This window comes from Poecile atricapillus, chromosome 10 (assembly GCF_030490865.1).
Source record: "Poecile atricapillus isolate bPoeAtr1 chromosome 10, bPoeAtr1.hap1, whole genome shotgun sequence".
Taxonomy (NCBI): domain Eukaryota; kingdom Metazoa; phylum Chordata; class Aves; order Passeriformes; family Paridae; genus Poecile; species Poecile atricapillus.
The window spans coordinates 2,425,128-2,445,990 of record NC_081258.1 but is presented as its reverse complement, the minus strand read 5'-3'; the positions used below and the strand labels follow the sequence as shown (position 1 = coordinate 2,445,990).

The following is a 20,863-nucleotide window of genomic DNA, read 5'->3' as shown; positions in this document are numbered from 1 at the left end:
GTTTCTTCTAGCTAGAGAACCTGTCTTCTCAGCCTGTCTGTCCCCTGAGCCATCCCCCATCAAACACTCTGATGTATTCCCTTCCTCCTCTCCCATTCCTGCAGGGCTCCATTGCATGTGGCAGGAAGCAAGTGCTGAGATTCTCTTACATGCCAGGAGTACCAGGAGCCTTTAGCAGGACATACCAGCTTAAAGTGGGTGACCTGGAGCCAGAAAAGATCTGCCTGAAAGGAGAAGCGTCCTTTCCTATGATCAGTGTGAACCTGCCCTGGAACATCAAAGGTGGGCACTGCCTGTGTGCCCCCAGGAAGGGCCCCTCTGGTTTTGTTCCCTACCAAATGCCCATAGGGCAGCTCATGCCCACCTGCAGCAAGCCTGGAGGGCTGCAGGACTCCCAGAGCCACTCAAGCCATCTGACTGCTTTGTGAGTCTTGAGCAGAGGATCCCAGGTGGCCTTTGTCCCAGGAACCATCCTGCAGAGCTTGCCAGCACATCTGGCAGGGTCCTGAAGGATGATGGCTGGACTGAAAGGCTTGGGAAAGCTGTAAGAGAGGCTGGCAGGGCTTCTGGCAGGGTTGGATTTGTGTGACATTGCAGGGGATGAGACGTTCCTCTGTGGGGAGGAAGATGGGTGGGAGTGAACATGAGGATTCCGAGAGGAGCAGCAGCATCCACTTTCCATAGATGGCTTGAGGGATTTCTTTCTGGAAGAAAGCAGTGTTTGGGAGGTAGGGACATCCCAATTTAAGTGGGATTGGCACTTGGCTCACACTTCTCTTGGTGGATGTTTTCTTCCTTCAGGAAATGAGAAATGTGGAAAGCCACTACGGCTTGCAGAACACACGCAGCAATACAGTGAGACCCTGAAAATTCAGATCCCAGCAGCTCAGCCCTTAAAAAGTCCAGATGTGAAGACTGGGAAGCTGAAGCCCTGCATGCTGGAAGGCTCTGACATTGTAGTAAGAACAGCTGCAGCCCCGTTTGGCACATGCCACTGTCTCCATGTCGCCTGAGCCCCTTGCAGCCCACAGCAGTTTCCCAGTGCCCTGATGGCACTTGGGACCTCCCTGCCCACTTAGAACCATGTGTCACCTCAGCATTGTCCCTAGGGCTGCCACTCTGGCCATGGTGTCTTCGGGGGTTGGCTTGCACCAGCTTCCTGGCTACCCCAGGGACAGATCCTGAAGGCCATGCTCAAGGGATGGCATTGATGGTGTTTTGAAGGAGATGCAGGTCATTGCTGGGGAGTTTGTTGGTCCCAACCCAAGGCCTGCCAGATTTACAGACCTGAACAGCAGTTGCCTGATTGTGCCCTGGAACTGTGCTGGCTGTGCTCATCTCCAAGAGCCACCAGCTTGGGCTCGGTTCCCTTTCAAACCAGCTTTTGTCCAAGCTGCCTTGGTCCTGGCTGGGCACAGGCAGGTGTCTGGAGCTCTGGAAGATTCCTGGCTTGTCCGTCTGCCTGGCCAGATCAGCTTTGCTAACAATAGCTGGGCAGGCAGAGATGCTGGAGTTACTTCCCTGGAGATGAGGACCTGGCTAAGAGAGCAGGAGGTGTCAGACACCGAGCAGCCAGACAGGAGAACCCCACACCCCTCTCAACAAGAGCAGGGTGGGATCCTTTCTCAGATGCAAACCTTGGGAAAGACCTTTGCTAACCAGACACTGTCTGTCTTCTGTTTCCTCAGGCAAACACTCGGCTGCAGATAAAGATGATCGAGAAGGCTGCTCTGGAGCTGCAGAAAAAGCTCACATCCCATCCCCCAAAGACCGAGTTCCCTGACAAAAAGCTGTGCCAGAGCCTTGTCAAGTGAGTAGGGACTCCCATCCCCATCTCCAGGTGCCCCGTGGGGAACAGCCAGCAATGTCCCCTTCTCCTGAGAGCTCCTTGTTTCTGCAGAGCTGGGAATAGCCTGGACTTCAGAGAGGCTCTTGTCCCGGTGGCTGTGACACGCTGCGTGTGAGCAGCTGAGTGCCCTCCCTTCCCCAGCACCACGCTGAGCTTTGGACTCAGCTCCCCACAGCTGTGGGGTTCTGTCCCTAGAGCTGAGGGGACCCACTGCAGACCTCCAAGCCCTTCCAGACAGCATCAATTCTGTCCCTGCTGACTAGCTCTGAAAGAGACAATTCCCAGCTGATGTCTTGGTTCCAACTAACAGAGCACGCTAAACAAAAGGAGGAGGGAACTGCACATGTCAGCAAACCCTTGAAAGCCCAAAATCAGATGCCTTGAATCCTGGTGGGGTGGCAGGGCTTATAATTAACTTGGTCTGTCCCTTTGCACCATCATGATGCAGCACAAGCACGGGAGGCTTCAATTCAGGAAGATGCTCTGCAGAACAGATCAGGTGATCTGGTTGCAGAGCAGTGAAGATTTCCTGTGCAGGCAAATCTTATTCCTAGGCCCCAAAGCAATTTCAGGCTCAGGCTGTACACCAAGGCTAAGTAGTTTCATTTAGTCCAGTGGGGGCCCAGTGGACTCACCTCTACTGGCTTTTCATGGCAGAGGAGCTGTGGACAGTTTCCATTTTAAACTAGTTTTATTTCCAGGTACCATTAGTAGCTGATAAAAGCTAGGACCTGCACTCCTCCTGACTTCCCAAAGTCATTGCCAGCTGGTCAGGCCATGGGTTTCACGGGCTTGAGCTGAGTTTTTACAGCAGTGAATAAAGAAATAGCCACTTGATTTGTATCCTCCATCCACTTGGACATGCAGGCAGGCTGTGGTTTAAGGACTGTCCTTACTCCTCCTTGCAGAGTTGAGCTGCCAGAGTATGTCCTGGACATGGGCACTGTCCTGAAGGGTTTCACTGAGAGACGCACCCTGGAGATCACCAACCCTGGGCAGATCCCAGTGTCCTTCTGGGTCGATGCATCTGTCCTGCAGGACACAGGTAAGCAGTGCTGGAGACACTTCCTGTGGGCATGGAGGAGGTGTCTCACACAGATTAGCTGAAGCCACTGAACTTGGGGAGGTTTTTCAGCTTTTTCTTCTCACTGCCCCTGCTGGGAGCTTCAGAGGCAGAATTCTCCAGTCCAGCCATGCCCAGGGACCTGGCCTGCCTACAACTGCCCTGACACTCCAGTGTGGGGGGCAGATGGGCTCATCACCCTGGTCACCTCTCAGCATCTTCTGCCCTTGGCTCCCAGGAGCATCAAGTTTCTTTGGGCACTCTGTGGCCTTGTTTTGTGAACCAGTGGGGTCTGCTGTGTTTTGGAAGTGCTTTGTTTGGAGTTCACACTGTCACAGCACTTGTATTCAGCCTTTATTGAGGAAACAGCCTGTGAGATCCTCTGGTGGATCAAAAGAGGCTCCCAAAAGAGGCCTTGAGGCAAGGCTGCACTTCCATCACACAGTGGCTCGCTGTGTCGAGGCGTGTTCAGGTGCACTCTAAGTTTTTGTCCTGGTCACAGCACAGCACGGGGTTTTTCCCAGACCTCTCAGCCAGGACAGCTGTAAGGCCTTAACGTGCTTAGGACACATTGCTTGTGTTTCTTGTGTATCTCAGCTGCTTTGTTTTCACCTGTTCAAGGTTTCAGCGTGGACCTGGGCCAGATGAAGAGTCTGCCCCACATGCACACCCTGAGGTTTGATGTGCATTTTGAAAGTGCCCAGCAACCACAGGGTGACGTGGATGTGCTGCTGCCCATACAGGTACCACAGCTCTTGGGGCAGGCAGCAGGCTGGGCACAGCAGCAGATGTCACCTGCACCCTCTGCTGAATTCTCTGTCCTTCTACAGGTAACAAAAGGCCCCACGTCTCACATCCGCCTCCGTGCCACTGTCTTGGAACTGTCGCTCGACCTCTCCCAGAACACACTGCACTTCCCCAATGTCCTCGTTGGGCAGTGCCAGGTTGAGACAGTCCAGCTCTACAACGGGTTCCAAGTGCCCTGCAAATGGTTCATCACTGCCATCAAGCCTGTTACGAAGGTAAAGCACAGGCAGCACTGAACACGTCACTTCTTGGTTGGGTTTTCTTTGTGTCTCCTACCCTTTCTGCTCCTGTGGCTGCCCGAGCACTTGGGTCTCTGGCGTGTTTCAAGAAGCTTCTGAGGGTCTAGATCAAGGCTGGTTTTCCCAGACCTGTTCCATTAGCTGCTGCTTTGCTTTGCTGCCATCTTCACCCATTCCTCCTCCTCTGAGGACAGTAGTTCCCTTTGCCTGCCCTGTCTACAGGTTTTCCCTCCAGCTCTAGGCTATGGGGCCACACTTGGTTTGGCTGTGGGTGCTCTCAGCACTGTATCAGTGTCTCAGAGCACTACAGGAACTGAGGCTCTGTCCTCACAGACTGAGGAGACCTCACACCATTGGTTTCTGTGTCCAGAGCAATCAACTCAGATACCTGACACGAGCCCAAGGTCAGAAGCAGCAGGCGCTGGAGGAAGGGCGCTGTCCCTTTGAAGTGACGCCCTCCAAAGGAACCCTTGATGCAGGAGCGTGGCAGAACTTGCAAATCCAGTTTGCACCCAAGGAGGAGGTGAGATTGGCAGCTGTCAGCCCAGGGGGCCTGTCAGGGCTATCTGGAAATGAGGGCCTGGTGCAGAGAGTGTGGTATGAGCTCTGCCTTCACAGGGGGCTTTCTGCAAGCGCCGTGCTCAGCGTGGCTCAGTTCACCCCACAGAGCACTCCTGGGAGATGTGCTCTGAAATGCCCACAGGGACCTTGCACAGAGAGCATCAGGGCTCTGTGGCTGCCTCTTGGCACAGGGGAGGGATGTGCCCAGCTCCCCTCAGCCTCCCCCTTGCCTGGCCGTGTTTGCAGCTGCGACACTCGGTGCAGAGCAGCTGCGCACTCGCAGAGGATAATCCTGGAATGGCCGCTCTAGGCCCATCCTGCTGCAGAACTGACTGGCAAAACAGCCACCAGACACCTTCCTGAGCATGGCAGGACAGTCACCTGTAGTGGTGTGCTGCCAGCAGTCAGTCCCTGGGGCTCTGGCCTGCCTGCACATTCCCACCCAGCTGGGGATTCAACTTAAAGGATGGAGCATTCCCAAAAGTAGTTTGCCTGGGGCTGCTGGGTCTTGGAAACTGACAGTGTGTACCAGTATGGACACAAGTGCTTTTGTGCCCACAGACAGTCCCAGGGACCTTTTAATTGCTCAAGAGATGTAAACATCTTGTGTCTGGCTTTGATCAGAGCCAAACACTAAGCAGACAAGGTGACCCTTATTTCTGGCCAGCGAGAGCTCATTTGCCTCTCTCCTGGAGCTGGCGTTTGCCTGATGCAGCAGTGCCAGGACTGGGTGTGGACACTGTAACCCCGGGGCCCTTCTCTTGAGCACTGCACTCCTGCATGACTGGGTGAAAACGCCTGGCACTCCATTGTCCATCCATCTGATACCCAATACCCAGTTACAGTGCACACCAGGACTCATCCCAGTTACTCACACCCAGACACAGGCACTGTAGTCCCTCGCATAAGTGAATATCTGGTTTCTGTTCACCTTGGAGGGACTGATAACACCCTGACCTTGGGGCAAGGGTCGTATTTGGGGTCCTGTCACCTGGGGCTTCATGGACAAGTTTTCTGCACTTTTCTCTTTTCAGAGGTCTTACAAGTATGAACTGAAGCTTAACATTCATGGGAGCAGCAATCACTTAAGGCTGCACCTCTCGGGGCAAGGTCTGGAGCCACGGCTGGAGTTCAGTCCCCCAGCACTAAAGATGGGATGGGTGCTGGTGGACAGCGATGGGGTGGAGGCCACAGTGGTGGTGAAGAACCCATGCAAATTCCCCATTGAGTTTTACTGCCTGGATTTGGATGAGCAGTACCTTGAGGAGGAGAAGGTGAGAAGGCAGGTCTGGTCCCCGTGTACATGCTGCCCAAGCTTCACAGCACTCCAATATTGCCAGGCTTGTGTCAGGGAGATGGAGGCAATGCCCAGGGCAAAGCCAGCTCTGCTGATGTGCTGTGGGAGGATTTAAAGAGTTTGTGTTGTTGGGAGGAAGGGAGGAGACAGCAAACCTGAGGTAAACATGATCTGCCCTGGTTGATGCCTGGGACCTTTGCATTGTCCTTGAGATGGGCAGGGGCTGCTTACAGTGGAGGCTCTGTCCCAGCCAGGGCCTGGTATGTGGGTCCATGGTGCCAAGCCCAGCTGGCAGGCTGGGCATGACTTGGGCTGGGAATGTGCTCTGGCAGAAAACTCCACTGGTTCTCAGGGCTTTGCTGGCAGAGTGCAGTCCTGGCTAGTGTGGCTAGTGTGGCTGCAGGCAGTGAGCAGCTCATGGTCATTGTTTGCTTCAGATGAGTCACTTGGGAGGGGTTTCTCTCCCAGTCCTGCTTGTAGCTCTTGCCTCTGCTCTGGAGCCTGCTCACCCCACTGGGCATAACAAAATACTTGTACTTGATGGAAATCAAAAAGCCCATTGCCAAAAGCTCAGTGCCTTCAAAGAAGGGGTTGTGAGGATGAAGGTGACAGATGTATAAACAGGATTTTCTCTTCTCTTTTAGATGCTGAGGCATCTGGGACTGCATCCCCAAGGGCCTCCCCTTCCCCCTGCTGCTGTCCTCTCCAGAGTTGACTGCCCAGAGGAGCAGCTGGGCTCTGCAGAGCATGTGAAGCCCTTCACCATTGTTACACCTGAAGACAATCTGGTGGGTAGTGCAGTGGTGCTGGCACTGAAGGTGCCAGGGCAGGGACCAGGCTAGATGGGGGCATGGGGGACAGGTTGGATGGAAAAGGATCATTGTGGAGAGGTAGTGAAGATGTGATGGGGCCCCACATCTGCAGGTCTCCTTTCTGTCAGGGATGGGGCAAAAGAGACAGCTTTGCTGGAGACAGAGCAGTTCTGTAAGAGAGGAAAAATCACTTAAAACCATCAACTTCCTTTGAGGAGAGGATCCTGAGTTAGAAGGGGTGTCCTAGACAAAACAAACACCAGTAAGGAAAACCAAGTTCCTGGGCAGGTGCACTTATTATATTAATATTATTATTATCTCTTCCACTGGTTAACGAAGGCCCATTTTTCTTTCCAGGATGGGAATGTCTCAGGGCTCACCCCTCTCTCCCTTTTCTCTCTCCCTTTAGGCCAGGACCCCAGATGAGAAGGGCAGTTCTGCTGAGGGCCAGCCAAAGACAGGTAAAGCAGTGAGCAGAGACAAGTCTCCAAAGGGGAACCAAATATCTACAGAGAGAACAGAAAGTCCCTGGGAATCCTCCAGCACAAGATCCAAAAGTACACTGGAAGGTGCCTCCATCCCCACAGAATTCCTCAGGTGAGCTGCACGGGAGGAGGTGATGCCTCTGCTTCTTGGTCCTCTTGCCAAACAAGGTCCATCGTCCCCAGCTGCACAGGGACCCTGTGCCAGTGCCCCCATGGATGGCCAGTGCACCCTCCTTGTTTCATTTGCTCCTCAGCAATGTCTGAAGCCTCCTCTTTAATTGCCAGGCTGAAACGGTACCGGTGGACAGTGCCTGCCCTGGGTGAGGTGGAACTGAAGGTCCACTTCTCCACCAAAAAGCCAGGGAAGTTTGAGCAGACGCTGAGGTTTGAGCTGGTGGGGACAAAGCGGCAGTACGAGCTGCCCTGCAGTGGCACCGGCCTGTACCCCAGCATCAGCCAGAACCCACGGTAAGGCTGGCCCCTGGCAGCCTCCCACACTGCTGCCCCCGAGCTCACAGCCAGGGCTGCTCCTTGGGCATTCTGGCCTGGCCACATGGTGCTGCCTGACGTCAGCCAGCATCTCTTTCTGTGCTGGGAGCTGGGAAGGCAGATGGTCCCTGAGCCACCAGGATGGGTTATGGCTTTCTGACTGCATTTCCTACCTGGAGCATCTCATAGCTCCTCCTTCCCTGCTTTCTCTGCCCAGGCTGGTGTTTCCACAGTGGAGGAAGACCATGAAGGAAGGTGAAATCATCTTCAAGGAATATGTTGAGAGCACCAAGCAATTCCACTTTGGACCGCTGCTGTGTGGGAAATCAAGAGAGTGGTATGTGCTCCCTGCTGGCTGTTGTACTTTTCTGGACACGCTTGGAGACGTGCTGTGCTGGTGGCACGATCCAGGGCAGTCCCTGGCACAGTCCTGGCACACACCTGGGTTTGAAGGAGCACAGATGTGTGAACCTGAGCATCCAAGAGGCAAATGAGCCTTGGGGGAGCCGCTCTGCCTGCCTGCTGGCTGCCTTGGCCAGAGCCCCAGGCTGCTGCCAGTCCAAAGGGCACTTGGGGCAACTTTTGTCTGCCTCCACATCTCAGCTTCACCCCTTAAGAAATGTATGGTGGTTTTTGAAGTGCTTTGAGCTCTGCAGTTAGCCTGATTGAGCAATTATTCTGTAGATGGTTTTGTAAACCTATCCTTGATCTGTAATTATTAATAAGATTTTATGGTTGACCTGCCAGTGGGTGTCAGGGGCTATGTACAGCAGGAACTACATTTGCCTGTAATGACATTGCATCATCACTGCTGGATAAAGTCTGCCTGAAAACGTTGTCATTGAAGCTATTGTGCATTTCTACTTTTACTGTCACTTTTTAAAAAATAGTATTTAACATTAAGTTCTTGTCTCCATGGGAGCTCTGGAGGGCTAAATCTATTTTGACAACATAGTTTCAAAAAACAGACAATCTTTAGCCAGCTTTATGGGATGGTCTGGGATTTCTGTTTGCCTCTTTAACCCTTTCACTCCAAAGTCATTTCCACACCTGAGAGAAGGGTCATTTGTTATCTTTTTGCATTCCTCTTGGGAAATGATGCTTTATAGTTCTTTCTCAGACTTTGAACTAACCCATGAAATCCAAAGCAGTTTCATGACTTTTTGGAAAAAGATCAGCTACACTCTTTTTCCAAAAGCCTTTCTTTATATCCTGCAGGGAAGGCACCCCAAGAAAGAAGGGGAAAGAACCCATGTGCCTGGTGTACTGTTATTTTTCTAGGCACCTTTGAATTTACATTGTATTAAAACCACTTGAAGTGGCCTGAGCATCACCAGGCTTCTGGGGTGGAGGCACCAAGTACAGGGGAAGGCATCAAAGTCAGGCAAGGATGAGCACACGCCCACGCCCCTGGCTGGGATCCACTTCCCTCACTTGTTTGTTAGAGCAGGCTCTTCCAGCACCGCTTCCTCGGCTGCACACGGTGCTTTCCTCGATGCGTGGCAAAGACAACAGTCTCCTCTGCAGCCTTTTCCCCTTTTGTGGACAGGTACAAGGCCCAGAACTGTCCTGGCAACTCGGAGAATATAACCATCCTCAACAACTCCCCCGTGGACGTAGAGGTCCAGTTCTCCTTTGAGGATGATGAGAAAGCAGAGACCTTCCTTCTGGACCCTCCCAGCATGACCCTGAAACCAAAGAAGAAGCAGGTAGGAGAAGGGCAGGTAGAGCAGGCACCGTAGAAGTGCCCAGGAGCTGCTGCTCTTGCTCACACACAGTGCTCTTTCTGTTTCTTTCCATGGGGCTGGGTCCAGGAGCTGACCATTTGGGCATACCCCACTTCCCCTGGCTTCCTGGAAGACAAACTCATCTGCTGCATTAACAAGAATCCAGAGCCAGTGGTCTTCAGCCTGTGCTGCCATGGGGTGCACGTGAAGCTGGAGGTCAGCCCCCTGGAGCTGTCTTTTGGCAAGCTGCTTCTGCACAGGTCAGTCATCCCACAAGCACTCCAAGACTTGTGACAAAGACAGAACGTTTGACTCTGCTTTCCAGGGCTGGGATGGAGCTGCTCCAAGTTGCATTCAGTGGCGAGGCTGGTGTGACCAGCCAGCAGCTGATGCCAAGTGCCTCCTGTCTCTGCAGAACTGACAGCAGGACCTTGGTCCTGAAAAACAACACCCTACTGCCCATGGCCTGGCAGCTCAGTGGGCTGGATGACCTTGTTGAGGACTTCTCACTGTCACAAGATAACGGCACCATTGATCCCCGCTCAGAGATTGAAGTGACAGTGAATTTCAAGGCCCAGCAGATTGGCACCATTGAGAAGAGCCTTCGACTCGAGGTGAGAGGGACTGTGCCCTGCCTGGCACAGTGAGCAGCCACGTGCTCTTAGGGACAGAGTCACGAAGAGCTGCTCCTGACAGACACAAGGGTGCTGTGACCCCAACTTCTGCCTCTACACAGCGTTTGCCAGAATGTGCAGTGCATCCACATCCCCCCAGATAACCAGACACTGCACCCTGAGCCTGTAGCACAACCACCTTGGCCCTGTGAATGGTTGAAGGTTGTTGTTTGGTTATACAGACTGCAGCGTGATCTCTACATTTCTCCTGGAGCTTGTCCAAACCTCTGGCATCGTGCAACAAACTCTGCCCCTGGCATTTTGTTCCCCATGGTTTAGGGGCTGCATTTCAGAGAGGGTGCTAGGTGATTGGAAAGGGTTGTCAATGCCACCTGCTCTGAGACACCTCACACTTCCTGTGGTTGTTCTTACATCCCTGTGCCTCTCAAGGATGCTTTAGCAGCAGCATTCCCTGCTGTAGGAATGCAGAGCTGGGCTGATGGGGTTTATACTGCAGCAGAATCCCACTGGGACAGCCCATGAGATGAACGGGTTAGGAAAGCTTGGGTGTCCACCAACACTTGTGAAGCCAGGGAGGCCATAGGGGAAGCAGCCAGCAGAGACAAGGACTTAGAGGCTGTCTAGCAAAAGAATAATCTGAACAGTGTTTGTTTCTTGCTGCCTCAGGTTTCAGATACAGAAAACATCCTGGGGATTGTTCAGGTTGAAAACATCAAACTGTCTGCAGAGGTGTATGATGTTCTCCTGAGCATGGTCCTGCCTGAAGGTCAGTGGATGTCTCCCAAACAAAGCAGTCCAGGTGCACTGCCTTACCTTGGGTGGTGGGTGACCAAAGCACTTGGGATGGGATGGGATGCAAGGATGGCATGGATACATAAAGCACATACCCTGCAAGCTGCATGGAATAAAGCATTGTCAGGCCACTGGCAGCCTGAAGTCTCTCCCCTCTGAACTTTGAAGTGTGCAGCTTCACGTGCAGGTTGGATTTGGGGGCTTTGAAACAACAGTGAGGTGAACAGGCAGTTGGCAATTCCCACAGGCTCAGCACAGCATGTAAAGTGATTGGATTTGTGCTTGGAAGTGAGGAAATGGAAGCCGAGCTCCTTAGCTACTGAGCCTGCAGATAGTTTGAGTAAGAAGAGAAAGGGCAGACAAGTAGCTGGAAAACCCTTCCAAGAACAGCAATTTGCTGAAAAGGGTTTTGTGCTGGGACCTCCATGTAGCTTGGGACCTGGTGTATTCTGCAGCAGCTCACAAATACCATGTCTGATCTCGCTCTGCACATTATCTGCAGATGAAACCTTGGATTTTGGAACCATCAATGTCCAGGATAATGTGAAGAACATCCTGACTCTAACGAACAAAGGGATGTACAACATCGAGTACAGGTGAGTCCAGCTGCCTGGTGGTGAGCATTTCCCCGGGTTCCCAGGCCTGCACTCTCCCTCTGTCAAAGGTCAGAACCTGTTTCCATGCAGGCTACCTCACGATAAACACAAAACCTGGGCTCTCTAATCTCAGCTATTTTACCAGAGAATTCAGCCACAAACCAGCAGTTCTCCACAGTTCAGCAGGGAACCCAAAGGAGAGCCCCAAGAATTTCAGGCACTGAAATGCTGAGATGCATTGCCTTTCTTTGATGGTCACCTCCTTTCTCCTTCTGAGACTCTGTAAAAGAGTGAATGAAAAATTTCAGTGTCAAAGTTTCTTGCAATAACCTCGTGACGTCTGTGCTCTCAGTCAGGATCCAGGATTCCCTGAGCAGAGCTGCACTCTCCCTTTTCTTCTTTTTCTGGTCCTATGCAAAGTCCTGGCTGTGCTGGCAGCACCTCCACTTGTAACTGCAGAGATCTCCATTCCTTCCCTTTCTGCACAGATTGATGCTGAAGGGTGCAGGTCCCAGGATGCGAGACTTGGCGTCCCACTTCACTGTCAAGCCTCAGTCGGGCAAGCTGATCGCCTCCCAGCCTGGTGTGAATATTGAGATATTCTTCCACCCCACAAGGGAAATCCTCCTCAAGAACAGCCCCATCCTGTACTGCCAGGTGAGCTGCCTGGGCCAGGCTGTGTTACCACACGGTGTTCTGGGAGCATAAACAGGAGAGGTGTCTAATGGAAGGAGGGCTTTAACTGGAGAATCCTCTCTCCTACGTACACAAACAAAGTCTTCAAAACCATTTGGGAGGCTTCCTAAGGGAGCTGAGAATCTGACTCTGGAGGAGGTGCTTTAACAGGGATGGGTGAACTGATGGAGGCCTGGGGTGGAGGCTGGGGACTGGGGTAGAGGACTGGCTGACTCTCTTTGCTTTGTTTACCACCCCTTCCTGTGGACACAGGTGATAGATGCCATCTCAGGGGAAGGAGGCCAGACTGTCGCCAGCATCCCAGTGAGGGTGTCAGCAAGAGCTGCCTACAGCAAGTTCAGTATTGAGCCTGCCTCACCCATCAGTTTCGGTGCCATGATGAAGGGCAGCAAGAAGAGCCAGACTGTCGTGCTGGAGAACACAGGCGTGATCAGCTTCAAATTCCGCATCCACCGAGCAACCGAGGATGAATCTCCTTTGGAAAGCAAAAGGTACAGGAAGCCCTGCACCACCCTTCCTGCCTGAGGAGGCACCACCCCACGGCTGGCATGTGGCAGGCAGCCAGGAGACCTGGGCTAGCGCCCATTTGCATCCCTGCCTTGGGGAGAGGGAGCAAAACACGCCTCAGTGTCCCCATGTGTAGTAGGAAGCTGGTGCTAGAGCTGCTCTGTCCAGCAATGGGTGCTGCAGGCTGCTCTCTGGGAACCATCTGGAGCAGGAAGGCTTTCCTCTGTGAGGAGGAAGGCCAGCTTTGGCCTCAGAGAAAGGCAGGGGAGCTGAGCATGACAGATACCTCTGCTTTCTCCTCTCAGTTCAAAGCAAGGGGAGTCTGTTCCATCAGCTAGAAAGTGCTCAGCGGGAAGGAAATCAAGCTTGACACAGGTGGGTGACTCCTGCTCCCCAACAATGCTGCTGCAGGGGATGTGAGAAGATGCTGCTGTGCCCAGGCTGGGGGCTCATCTCCATTGGGTGGGACGTGGTCTGCAGGATGGAGTCCAGGATCTGCTCAGTCCCACTGACAGTCCTGTACTCTGGCTCTGACCTGCAGTTGTGGGGTCAGCAGAGGGGAGCGGGTCCTGTGTGTGGTAGCTGCTGGCCAGCACAGGTCTGTGAACACCACAGAAGCAAAAACATCCCCCCTTGAACTCCCAGTCCACAGAGCTCAGACAACTTTTGTCTTCTTTTTCTTCTTCCCAGTCCCCTACCTGTGTCCCATCATTTCTCACAGTTGTTTCTGCTCTCCTGTTACCTCTGGAGGCTGAGGATCACAGCTACCACCTTCATTCTTTACACTCCATCTCCTTTCTCTCTGCCACTTGAGACAGGCTTGCAGCTCCTCTTGGCTTGTTGGGCTCAACCTGGAGCTGCCTTTGGGCCATGGAGTCATCTTTCCCTGCCCTGGGACTGGCTGCTTGGGCCCAGCTGGAGGCCAAGGCAGGACATCCTCTTTGCTGGGGTGCTCAAGGCACAGCTATTACCCTTCAGCCTCTCCTGGAACTTCTTCTGCAGGGTCAGCTCAATGTGGGCATGTTCACGGTGTCCCCGTGCTCCGGCTCCATCGCTCCGTGGGGCCAGCAGCAGATCACGGTGGAGTGCCTCGCAGGGCAGGAGGGGACTTGTGAGGAGCAGCTCTACATTGACATCGTGGGCAGAGACCCCAGGGACAATCCCCTCGGCATTCCCTTTACCCTGACTGCCGAGTCCTGCCTGCCAGGTACGTACTGTCCACAGGTTCCCCTGGTCAGACCTGCTGCTGATCAGCACCTAAACTTGCTGCTTGGATAGGGAGGCATGCTAGCCCTGGTGTCCCCCCTTGAAATCCTCAGAGTTTCCAGCCCTCTTAAGTCCACTGGTGGATTCATCCCTCCCGGGCTGAGAGGGATGCATGGAAGGATAGAAGGAAAGCAATGCTCTTTAAGACTGAGGTGGACTGAGCTCCATCTTCATAGCCAGCTCCCCCACCCAAAGCTGGGTTTAGCAGTTACCTGGGCAGAAGGAGCTTACCAAGCCTTCTCAGAGGCCAGCAAGGCCCAGATGAATTCATCAGGGAGGCTTCTCCATGCTCATCCCTCTGGTCTGTCCACAGCATTTGCTGAGGATGCGATGCTAATCTTCGAAGAGTACCCGATCTGCAGCAGCACTGACCTCAGCCACAAGCTGCTCTCTGTGCACGGTGTGGGCCTGTTTGTGAGAGATGACAACAAGTTCATCTTCAACAAGATTCTGGTTGGGCAAGAGGCTGAAGCCCATTTCAACATCTACAACACAACTGGTCTGCCGTGTGACGTGGTCCTCTCCATCAACCCCCTGCCTGGACAGGTAAGAACAGGAGGCCAAGGAGATGGTTGCCCTCTAAGGGCCGTGTGAAAGCTGTTTTGTTCTCCAGATGCATTGCTTCCTGTGGCCCACACTAGCTCAGTGTAGGTCAAACTTCAGGGCAGAGCAGCAGAGCCAGGGAACAGTTGTGTTCAATTCTCATGTCTTGGGCAAACTTCTGGCTCACACCTCTGGGTCTTTGGTGGGAGAAGTGAATCCTTCTGAACCTCTCTTGGAAGCACACTCAGAGAGGGGCTGTTATGAACTGACATGCCAGGGCTCAAAGCAGAGCATTTCCTCAGGCTCCCTGGCTTTTCCTCTCTTTGAAGGCCAGTTCTAGGTTATTTGCAGGGTTTTCCATGCAGTGACCACCTCCCACATATGGCAGGGCAGCTGCCAGCACTCAGAACACACAATGCTTTAGCACAAGGTCAGCATTCCCTGCTTGAACAACTCATCCTTAAAACAATACCCCCTGAATTCACAGCCCATAAACACACCTCTAGGAGGGCTGTGAAAATGGGAAGAGCTGTCACAATGCAAGATTTTTACCTGGCTGGCTGCTGTTCATAGAAAAGAGAAGCCAGGAGAAAACTGCTTCTTGTAGAAAAGTCTCCATAGCATGACAAGAAAAAACTCTTCTCCTTACAAGAACTGATCAAAGACTATTGTATAGTTGATGCTGCTTTACCATCCCAGGTTTTGTCTCCCAGTGGTCAGCTGGGAAAAGAAAAAGTTGGGTAGGGGGAGAAAAAGTGTTCTGGAGGTTTTATTCTGATGTTTCTTATTCCTGTAGTCCTGTTAGTAAAGTTTCTTTATTCCTTTTAAGTTTTAAACCTGTTTAACCCTTCTCCTTATCTGTATTTTACAAGAAAAAATGAGTAAATGCCCTGGTGATTTTAGCCAGTGCTAAACCCCACCACGTTATTTAGTGCATTGACTGAGAAACTCCAATTAGCAAATCCAAACCACTACAGACATGCTGTTTTCAGTAATGCCTTTATGAATAAAACTGTGTCGTGTTGGAAGGTGTTTTCTCCTAACACTGCTCTCTGGCTTCCCCCAAGGAAAAAGGCCCTATCACCGTTTTCAAGTTGCATCCTGTCCAGATGTCCATTCCCGGCTCATCCCACGCTGTTGCTACAGTGACCTTCACCCCACCAGACGAGCAGAACTACGACTGCACTTTCAAGGCTTCCCTTGTCATCCCCAAACGGTAATTGACCCTGAGAAATATTGGGGGAGGCCTCACTGACAGCTGCCTCTCCACTGGGAAGGCACAGACCTCTTGTTAGCTCTAATGCTCTCAGGAGCCTTAGGCAGAGTACTCGGCATGAGATGATTTGGGAGGCAGGAACTGTTAGATAGAGCAGAAAAATGAGGCTGATTTGTCATACAGGTTTAGCCTGGATGAGGAAATAGGAAGACAGGGAAATATTCGGTAGCCAACTGGAAGTTACTGAGATGTGCTACAGCTGAGCTGGGCATTTCCAAGGACAGAAGCTTAGATGGATCAGTTTCTGTGACAGCAAGTCAGCAGTCACAATTTCCTCTTTGTTTCTGTGACATTAAGTGATCCTCTGTGATTCCCTGCATTCATGAAGCTATTTCATGTGAGTGATGGGAGCTGGTATGAAAGAGGAGCCCTGTTCCTCTGCACTGGGACCTGTGTACAGGGGCTTGGAGCTGCCCTTCCTCAAGCCTTTAGTGGCTGAATTGGAGCAAGAGAAGTCTAATTGCTAATAAGCAATTGCTTTTATATTGTTCTTGGAAATCATCTTGGTGGATAGTGACAATGATTTCTTTTTGCCTTCTTGCTTTTGTACTGCTTTCATGCTGTGCTTTTTTTGCTTGTTGCCTATGTCTCATCTCACTGCAGCCAGGGGATTTGCCATATCTCATCTGGTGCCTCATTATGTATCTGCTGTACTGCATGATTTAATTAAGTGCAATTACTTTTAACTGTTACTGTGGAAGGCTCTGGCTCTTTGGAGCAGATTCCTCTTGTGAATGGCCCTGAGGGGACTGGGAAGAGGCTGGTGGGGGGCTGTGTTGTGGGGTACAGGAGCAGCAGGCAGGGAAAACAGTGTGGATTGCCCTTGCTGCTTGGCTTGCCCAGTGAGAAATGGGTTAGTGCCAGCTGGAATTGTTTCTGTGCCTCTCCTGCAGCTCTGTGAAAATCAAGCCCCAAACCCTGAGCTTCACCATCAGTGGGAGGGGGCACGAGCCGCAGGTGACAGTCGTGTGCCCAAGAGCTCGCAGCAAGAGAGGAAATGCCGTGCTGCGCTTCCAGAGGCTCCAGCTGGGGGATTTAGAGATGCTCCCCCTGGTCGTCCGTAACAACGGCATCGTACCTGTCAAGGTGAGCACCTGCTCAAGGAATGGTCTGGTTTGGGAATAAGTGCTTGTGGCACAGGGGAAGGGTCCCAAAAACCATGGCTGACCTGGCAAGAGGTGTCACAAATTCTTTTTAAGCAAGGGACTGACATCTGTTCTCCAAGAAGGGAGTTCTTGAAAATTTTCCATCCAGTCTTTCTTCTTTAAGTTGAACACAAGAAAGGTGGTGGAGTATTTTCCCCCCATCTTTCAGGTTTGTTCTCGTGGACATGTGTGATTTTCCAGTTCCATTAGGTTGTATTCCCCAGCTTACTATATTTTAAGCAAACTTAGTTGTGGTTTAATTATATTCTGCTTATTGCTTTCTGTCCTGTTTGGTTCAGTGTTGGTTCAATCCAAATGCCTCTAAACAGCCCTTTTTCCCAGCTGGTTTGACTTAACTTTTGTGCTCAGTGCTGTTTGCAGTGGGAGAGGTGCTGGGTTCCTGTGCAGGACCAGCAGCACTGTGGTGTCAGTCCCTGGGCCATCCTGTACTCACACCAGTATCATTGTGCTCTGTGTTCCCTTTTCTCAGTTTATGTTACACCTGGAGGATGAGCATGGAGCATTCTTCTTGAAAGCCAGGCGCTCCACACTGGAGAGATTCCACACTGAAGATGTGGGAGAGGACTCTGTTGGAAATGGTAAATTTGTTAACCATGAAGTGCGATGGTGCCCAGAGGGAAAACGTGTGCCCTGCTCTTGGCTTCTCTGAGCTGCAGCCAGATGTTAGACACACTTTGTTTCCTTGGGCTCTCTGTCCCCCGAGCTTTTCATGGGGACTTTTTGCAGGGTTTCCTCCTAGCAAGTTGTAGGAAGTTCTTGTGTTCTTCTAGACGTGGTGGGCTGGGTTCTGGGGGACTGTCACTGCCTCAGTGGAGCCTCTGAGGTATTTGCAGCATGCGGGAAGGTCCCAGCCTGAACGGACACAGCCCTTGAGCACACAGGCAGCCAGCAGAAGCCAAAAGTGCTCTTTGGCTCAGCTTTCCATGTGGCTGGAGCTGGCTGGAAGCGATGGAATGAGGGCTGGGCATCAACCTGAGGTTAAGCTGCTGAAGTGGTGATGTGTCTGGAGATGGCAGTCTGGTGAACATAAGAAGAGGGTCTGGAACCACTGCGGGTAGAACCTGTGCTCAGAAGGCAGCTGGTTTCAACCTTCTGTTCCTCAGATATGGAAATATTTCCTCTGTACAACTGTATCACTTAATTCTGATTTCCATTGCTGTGCAGAGAGCAAGCCCCCAAAGAAGCCTCTCCTGCTTCTGCATCGTGGGCAATCGGCAGAGTTTGATGTCATTTTCGATCCCACCCTGGCTCGACGTGTGGAAGGGAAGATCCGTGTTTTAGTGGGGGACACCTACTCTGACAAGACCCTGATAGAGCTGGTGGGTGAAGGCCACAAGGATGAATTCACCCTCAACTGTCTAGAGGAAGACCCACAGTTGAGGAATGATAAGAGCAGTTGGAACAAAGACATCATTGATGGTAAGAGAGAAGAGGCTGCCAAGGGGGAACAAGGAAGAAGAAAATATCTGATCATGTGTGTCCTCTCTCTAGCCAGGCCTGGGCTGTCACCCCTGGACATGGAGGCCCGTGGGTGTGGCAGCCATGCATGCAGAGCAGTGTGTGCTGTGCTGCATGGCGCTGGCTCAGGGGTGTGCCAGGGTGTTTCCCTGACAGTGGTGGGATGGGGAACTGCCTGGGGAGCTCCCTGCCAGAGGGAGGAAGGCTTGGAGCAAGGAAGCATTGAACATACAGGAGTCTGTGCATGTGAGGGGGGTGGGGTGGAACTCCCTGCATGCTGAGATCCCTTGCTTTCCTCCTTAACAGCTGTCAGACTGAACCACATCCAGTTTGGGGACTGTCCTGTTGGGAAGCCCTGCCACAGGACCTTCACCATCACCAACCACACCGGCATGACGTTCATGCGCTTCGAGTGGGAGGCAGACGTCCCATTCCAGTTCTGCCCCAGGGTGAGTGGGGGCTGCTCTGCCTTTCCCCATTGCTCAAGCCCTGCCCTGGCGTTCCTGGGAGCTGGCAGGGAGACCTCCCATGCCAGTGCTAGCCCATTCCAGTGCCACATGGGAGATGCAGTCCCTGGCTTGGCTGGGCCAAGGCTGCCAGCCTTGCAGAAAAGGCTTCACGTTATGGGAGGTGGTACCTTCTCTTCATACTTTTGTCTGTCCAACTTCACATAAATCCACACTGAGGTGCAGGTTCCTGGCACAGCTGCTCACCACATCAGTCCCCTTTGCTATCAGTCCTGCCCTTGGCAGTGCTTCCAGTTTGGTCTTGACTCCCTGATTCTCCCTAGGTGGGACATCTCCACCCTGGCTGCACCAAGGCTATCACAGTGACCTTGAAATCAGATGTCCCAGCCACCTTCAGGAGGCACCTTGTGAAATGTAAGGTGACCAAGATCAAGTTTGAGCTGCCACCATGGAAGGTTCCAGACTGGGACGACGAAATGTGCATTGTCTTGTGGAACGACATCACCGGGAAGGAGCCAGCAGCCCAATGGCCTGAAAAAGAGAAGGTAAGAAGCAAAATGGCAAAAAAAGCCACCACAGCTTTTCCAAAAAGAACCACCATAACATCATCGCTGCTGGCTGAGCAGCTCCTGCTTCCTCTGGACATTGGACAGCCCTGAGGTTCACCAGCAGTGCATTCTAGGGGAGAGGTGGATGCACACGACCCTCACACAAGAGGGGAAGCCTTTAGACAAGAGACCATTAGCCACACACTATCAGTCTGTGCCACAAGCACAAGTGCTGCAGCCCATGTTGAATGGGAGACAGTGTTTTACAATTATCTCATTTTATGGTGTTTGAAATCTCTCCATATGATGTGGTGCTCTTTCACCAACAAGGAGTTAAGTCTGCTGCACTCTGTCTCTTCTTTTGAAGTGGAGACAAATACACTTCTGCTGCACCTGCTGGTGAACTCCAAGTTTTGTCTCCATGGATACCAGAGATTTTGGTTGTGGTCTCTGTATTGGGAGGGTTATCTCATCATGGAGTAGCCCAGGCACTGTATGACAGTATGGAGGAGTCTGGAGAAGGATCATGTGTGGAGACTCTTGCTTTTATTGTCATTATTGCCAAACACACTCAGCTTGGGTGAAGGTTCTTTCCAAGTTTCTGGACCATTTGAAGGCCTCTAAACCATCCTCTTTTCTATCAGAACATCTGCAGTTGGAGACTTTCCTAGTGAGATCTTTCACGTCCCAAAATGCCCATCCCCAGCTGCCAGCAGTGTGGCTGTTGTTCCACAGGTGACATCTGGAGAGCACTTTCTCCTAAGACAAGAAGATGCTTCCTAGAAGTCTTCAGTCATGGGGTTCTCCACCCACAGAGCTCCAGCAGGGGAACTTAACCCTAATTTTGAGACCTGCTGGATTTCTAGGGGACCAGGGAAAAAGTCAGTCCCTCTCCAAGGTTGAAGTACAGGGATTGGAACACCGCTGTAGTCTCCATGGGTACATTAACAGCTGTGGTAGGACTGCTTTGATCAGTGGGCAGAAACAACTCCTGCAGCACAACAGTCCCAATTCTGTCATCTTTCCAGGGAACTAAAAGTGAATGGTCCTTTCTAGTCCCTCTATGAGGCTGATCTTGGAGGCCAAGAGATTCCCTTCTCAGCCTGACTTTCTGGGCTCTGCTCAGTGATTCTTTTCTCCTCTGTTTGCAGACAGTGGAGACAGTCCCGGAACCGGCTCACACTGTGCTGAAGAAGAGCGGCCAGGAGGCCGAGCTGTACCTCAGTGCCTTGGTTGCCTACGCCCAGTTCAAACTGGACACAGTCGTGGTTCAGCTCAAGGACACCTTGCCCTTCCAGACAAGGACAGCCACGTGAGTGCTGAGGCCAGGCAGGGCCCTGCCAGCGGGAGCTGCCTTTGTGTAACTTTGTGCTGGCCGTGGGTGGGGAGACAAAACTCAGGACTCCAGGTGCTCCAGGTGCTCAGGAGACAAAACAGCCTCGTTTATTATTCAGAGCTCACTGAAATACCCAGTGCAAATCTCCCAGGCTAGACAGCCATTGGCTGAGATCTCCCTCCCTGCCCAACTTCCTGGCCAGGGCTGTGCTCACTTCTCAGCTTGGATGGGGCTGGCCAAGGGTCCCC

The 20,863-nt window shown here is 52.3% G+C and overlaps 1 protein-coding gene across 1 annotated transcript in view; it reads left to right on the top strand.

The window, feature by feature from the left end:
• The window catches only part of LOC131582752 (hydrocephalus-inducing protein-like), a 57,086-nt gene that overhangs the window by 33,674 nt on the left and 2,549 nt on the right, over positions 1-20,863 (top strand). Inside the window, exons 27-54 of the mRNA XM_058846221.1 lie at positions 105-282; positions 802-959; positions 1,689-1,810; positions 2,758-2,894; positions 3,534-3,655; positions 3,743-3,934; positions 4,329-4,481; positions 5,554-5,793; positions 7,038-7,225; positions 7,399-7,581; positions 7,820-7,939; positions 9,152-9,311; positions 9,417-9,589; positions 9,745-9,943; positions 10,631-10,730; positions 11,259-11,352; positions 11,841-12,009; positions 12,301-12,539; positions 12,861-12,930; positions 13,534-13,762; positions 14,135-14,367; positions 15,432-15,580; positions 16,534-16,726; positions 17,276-17,384; positions 17,971-18,225; positions 18,571-18,713; positions 19,055-19,276; positions 20,431-20,591. Coding sequence (XP_058702204.1) covers positions 105-282; positions 802-959; positions 1,689-1,810; positions 2,758-2,894; positions 3,534-3,655; positions 3,743-3,934; positions 4,329-4,481; positions 5,554-5,793; positions 7,038-7,225; positions 7,399-7,581; positions 7,820-7,939; positions 9,152-9,311; positions 9,417-9,589; positions 9,745-9,943; positions 10,631-10,730; positions 11,259-11,352; positions 11,841-12,009; positions 12,301-12,539; positions 12,861-12,930; positions 13,534-13,762; positions 14,135-14,367; positions 15,432-15,580; positions 16,534-16,726; positions 17,276-17,384; positions 17,971-18,225; positions 18,571-18,713; positions 19,055-19,276; positions 20,431-20,591 — 4,691 coding nt within the window. The remainder of the gene's footprint in view (positions 1-104; positions 283-801; positions 960-1,688; positions 1,811-2,757; positions 2,895-3,533; positions 3,656-3,742; positions 3,935-4,328; positions 4,482-5,553; positions 5,794-7,037; positions 7,226-7,398; positions 7,582-7,819; positions 7,940-9,151; positions 9,312-9,416; positions 9,590-9,744; positions 9,944-10,630; positions 10,731-11,258; positions 11,353-11,840; positions 12,010-12,300; positions 12,540-12,860; positions 12,931-13,533; positions 13,763-14,134; positions 14,368-15,431; positions 15,581-16,533; positions 16,727-17,275; positions 17,385-17,970; positions 18,226-18,570; positions 18,714-19,054; positions 19,277-20,430; positions 20,592-20,863) is intronic.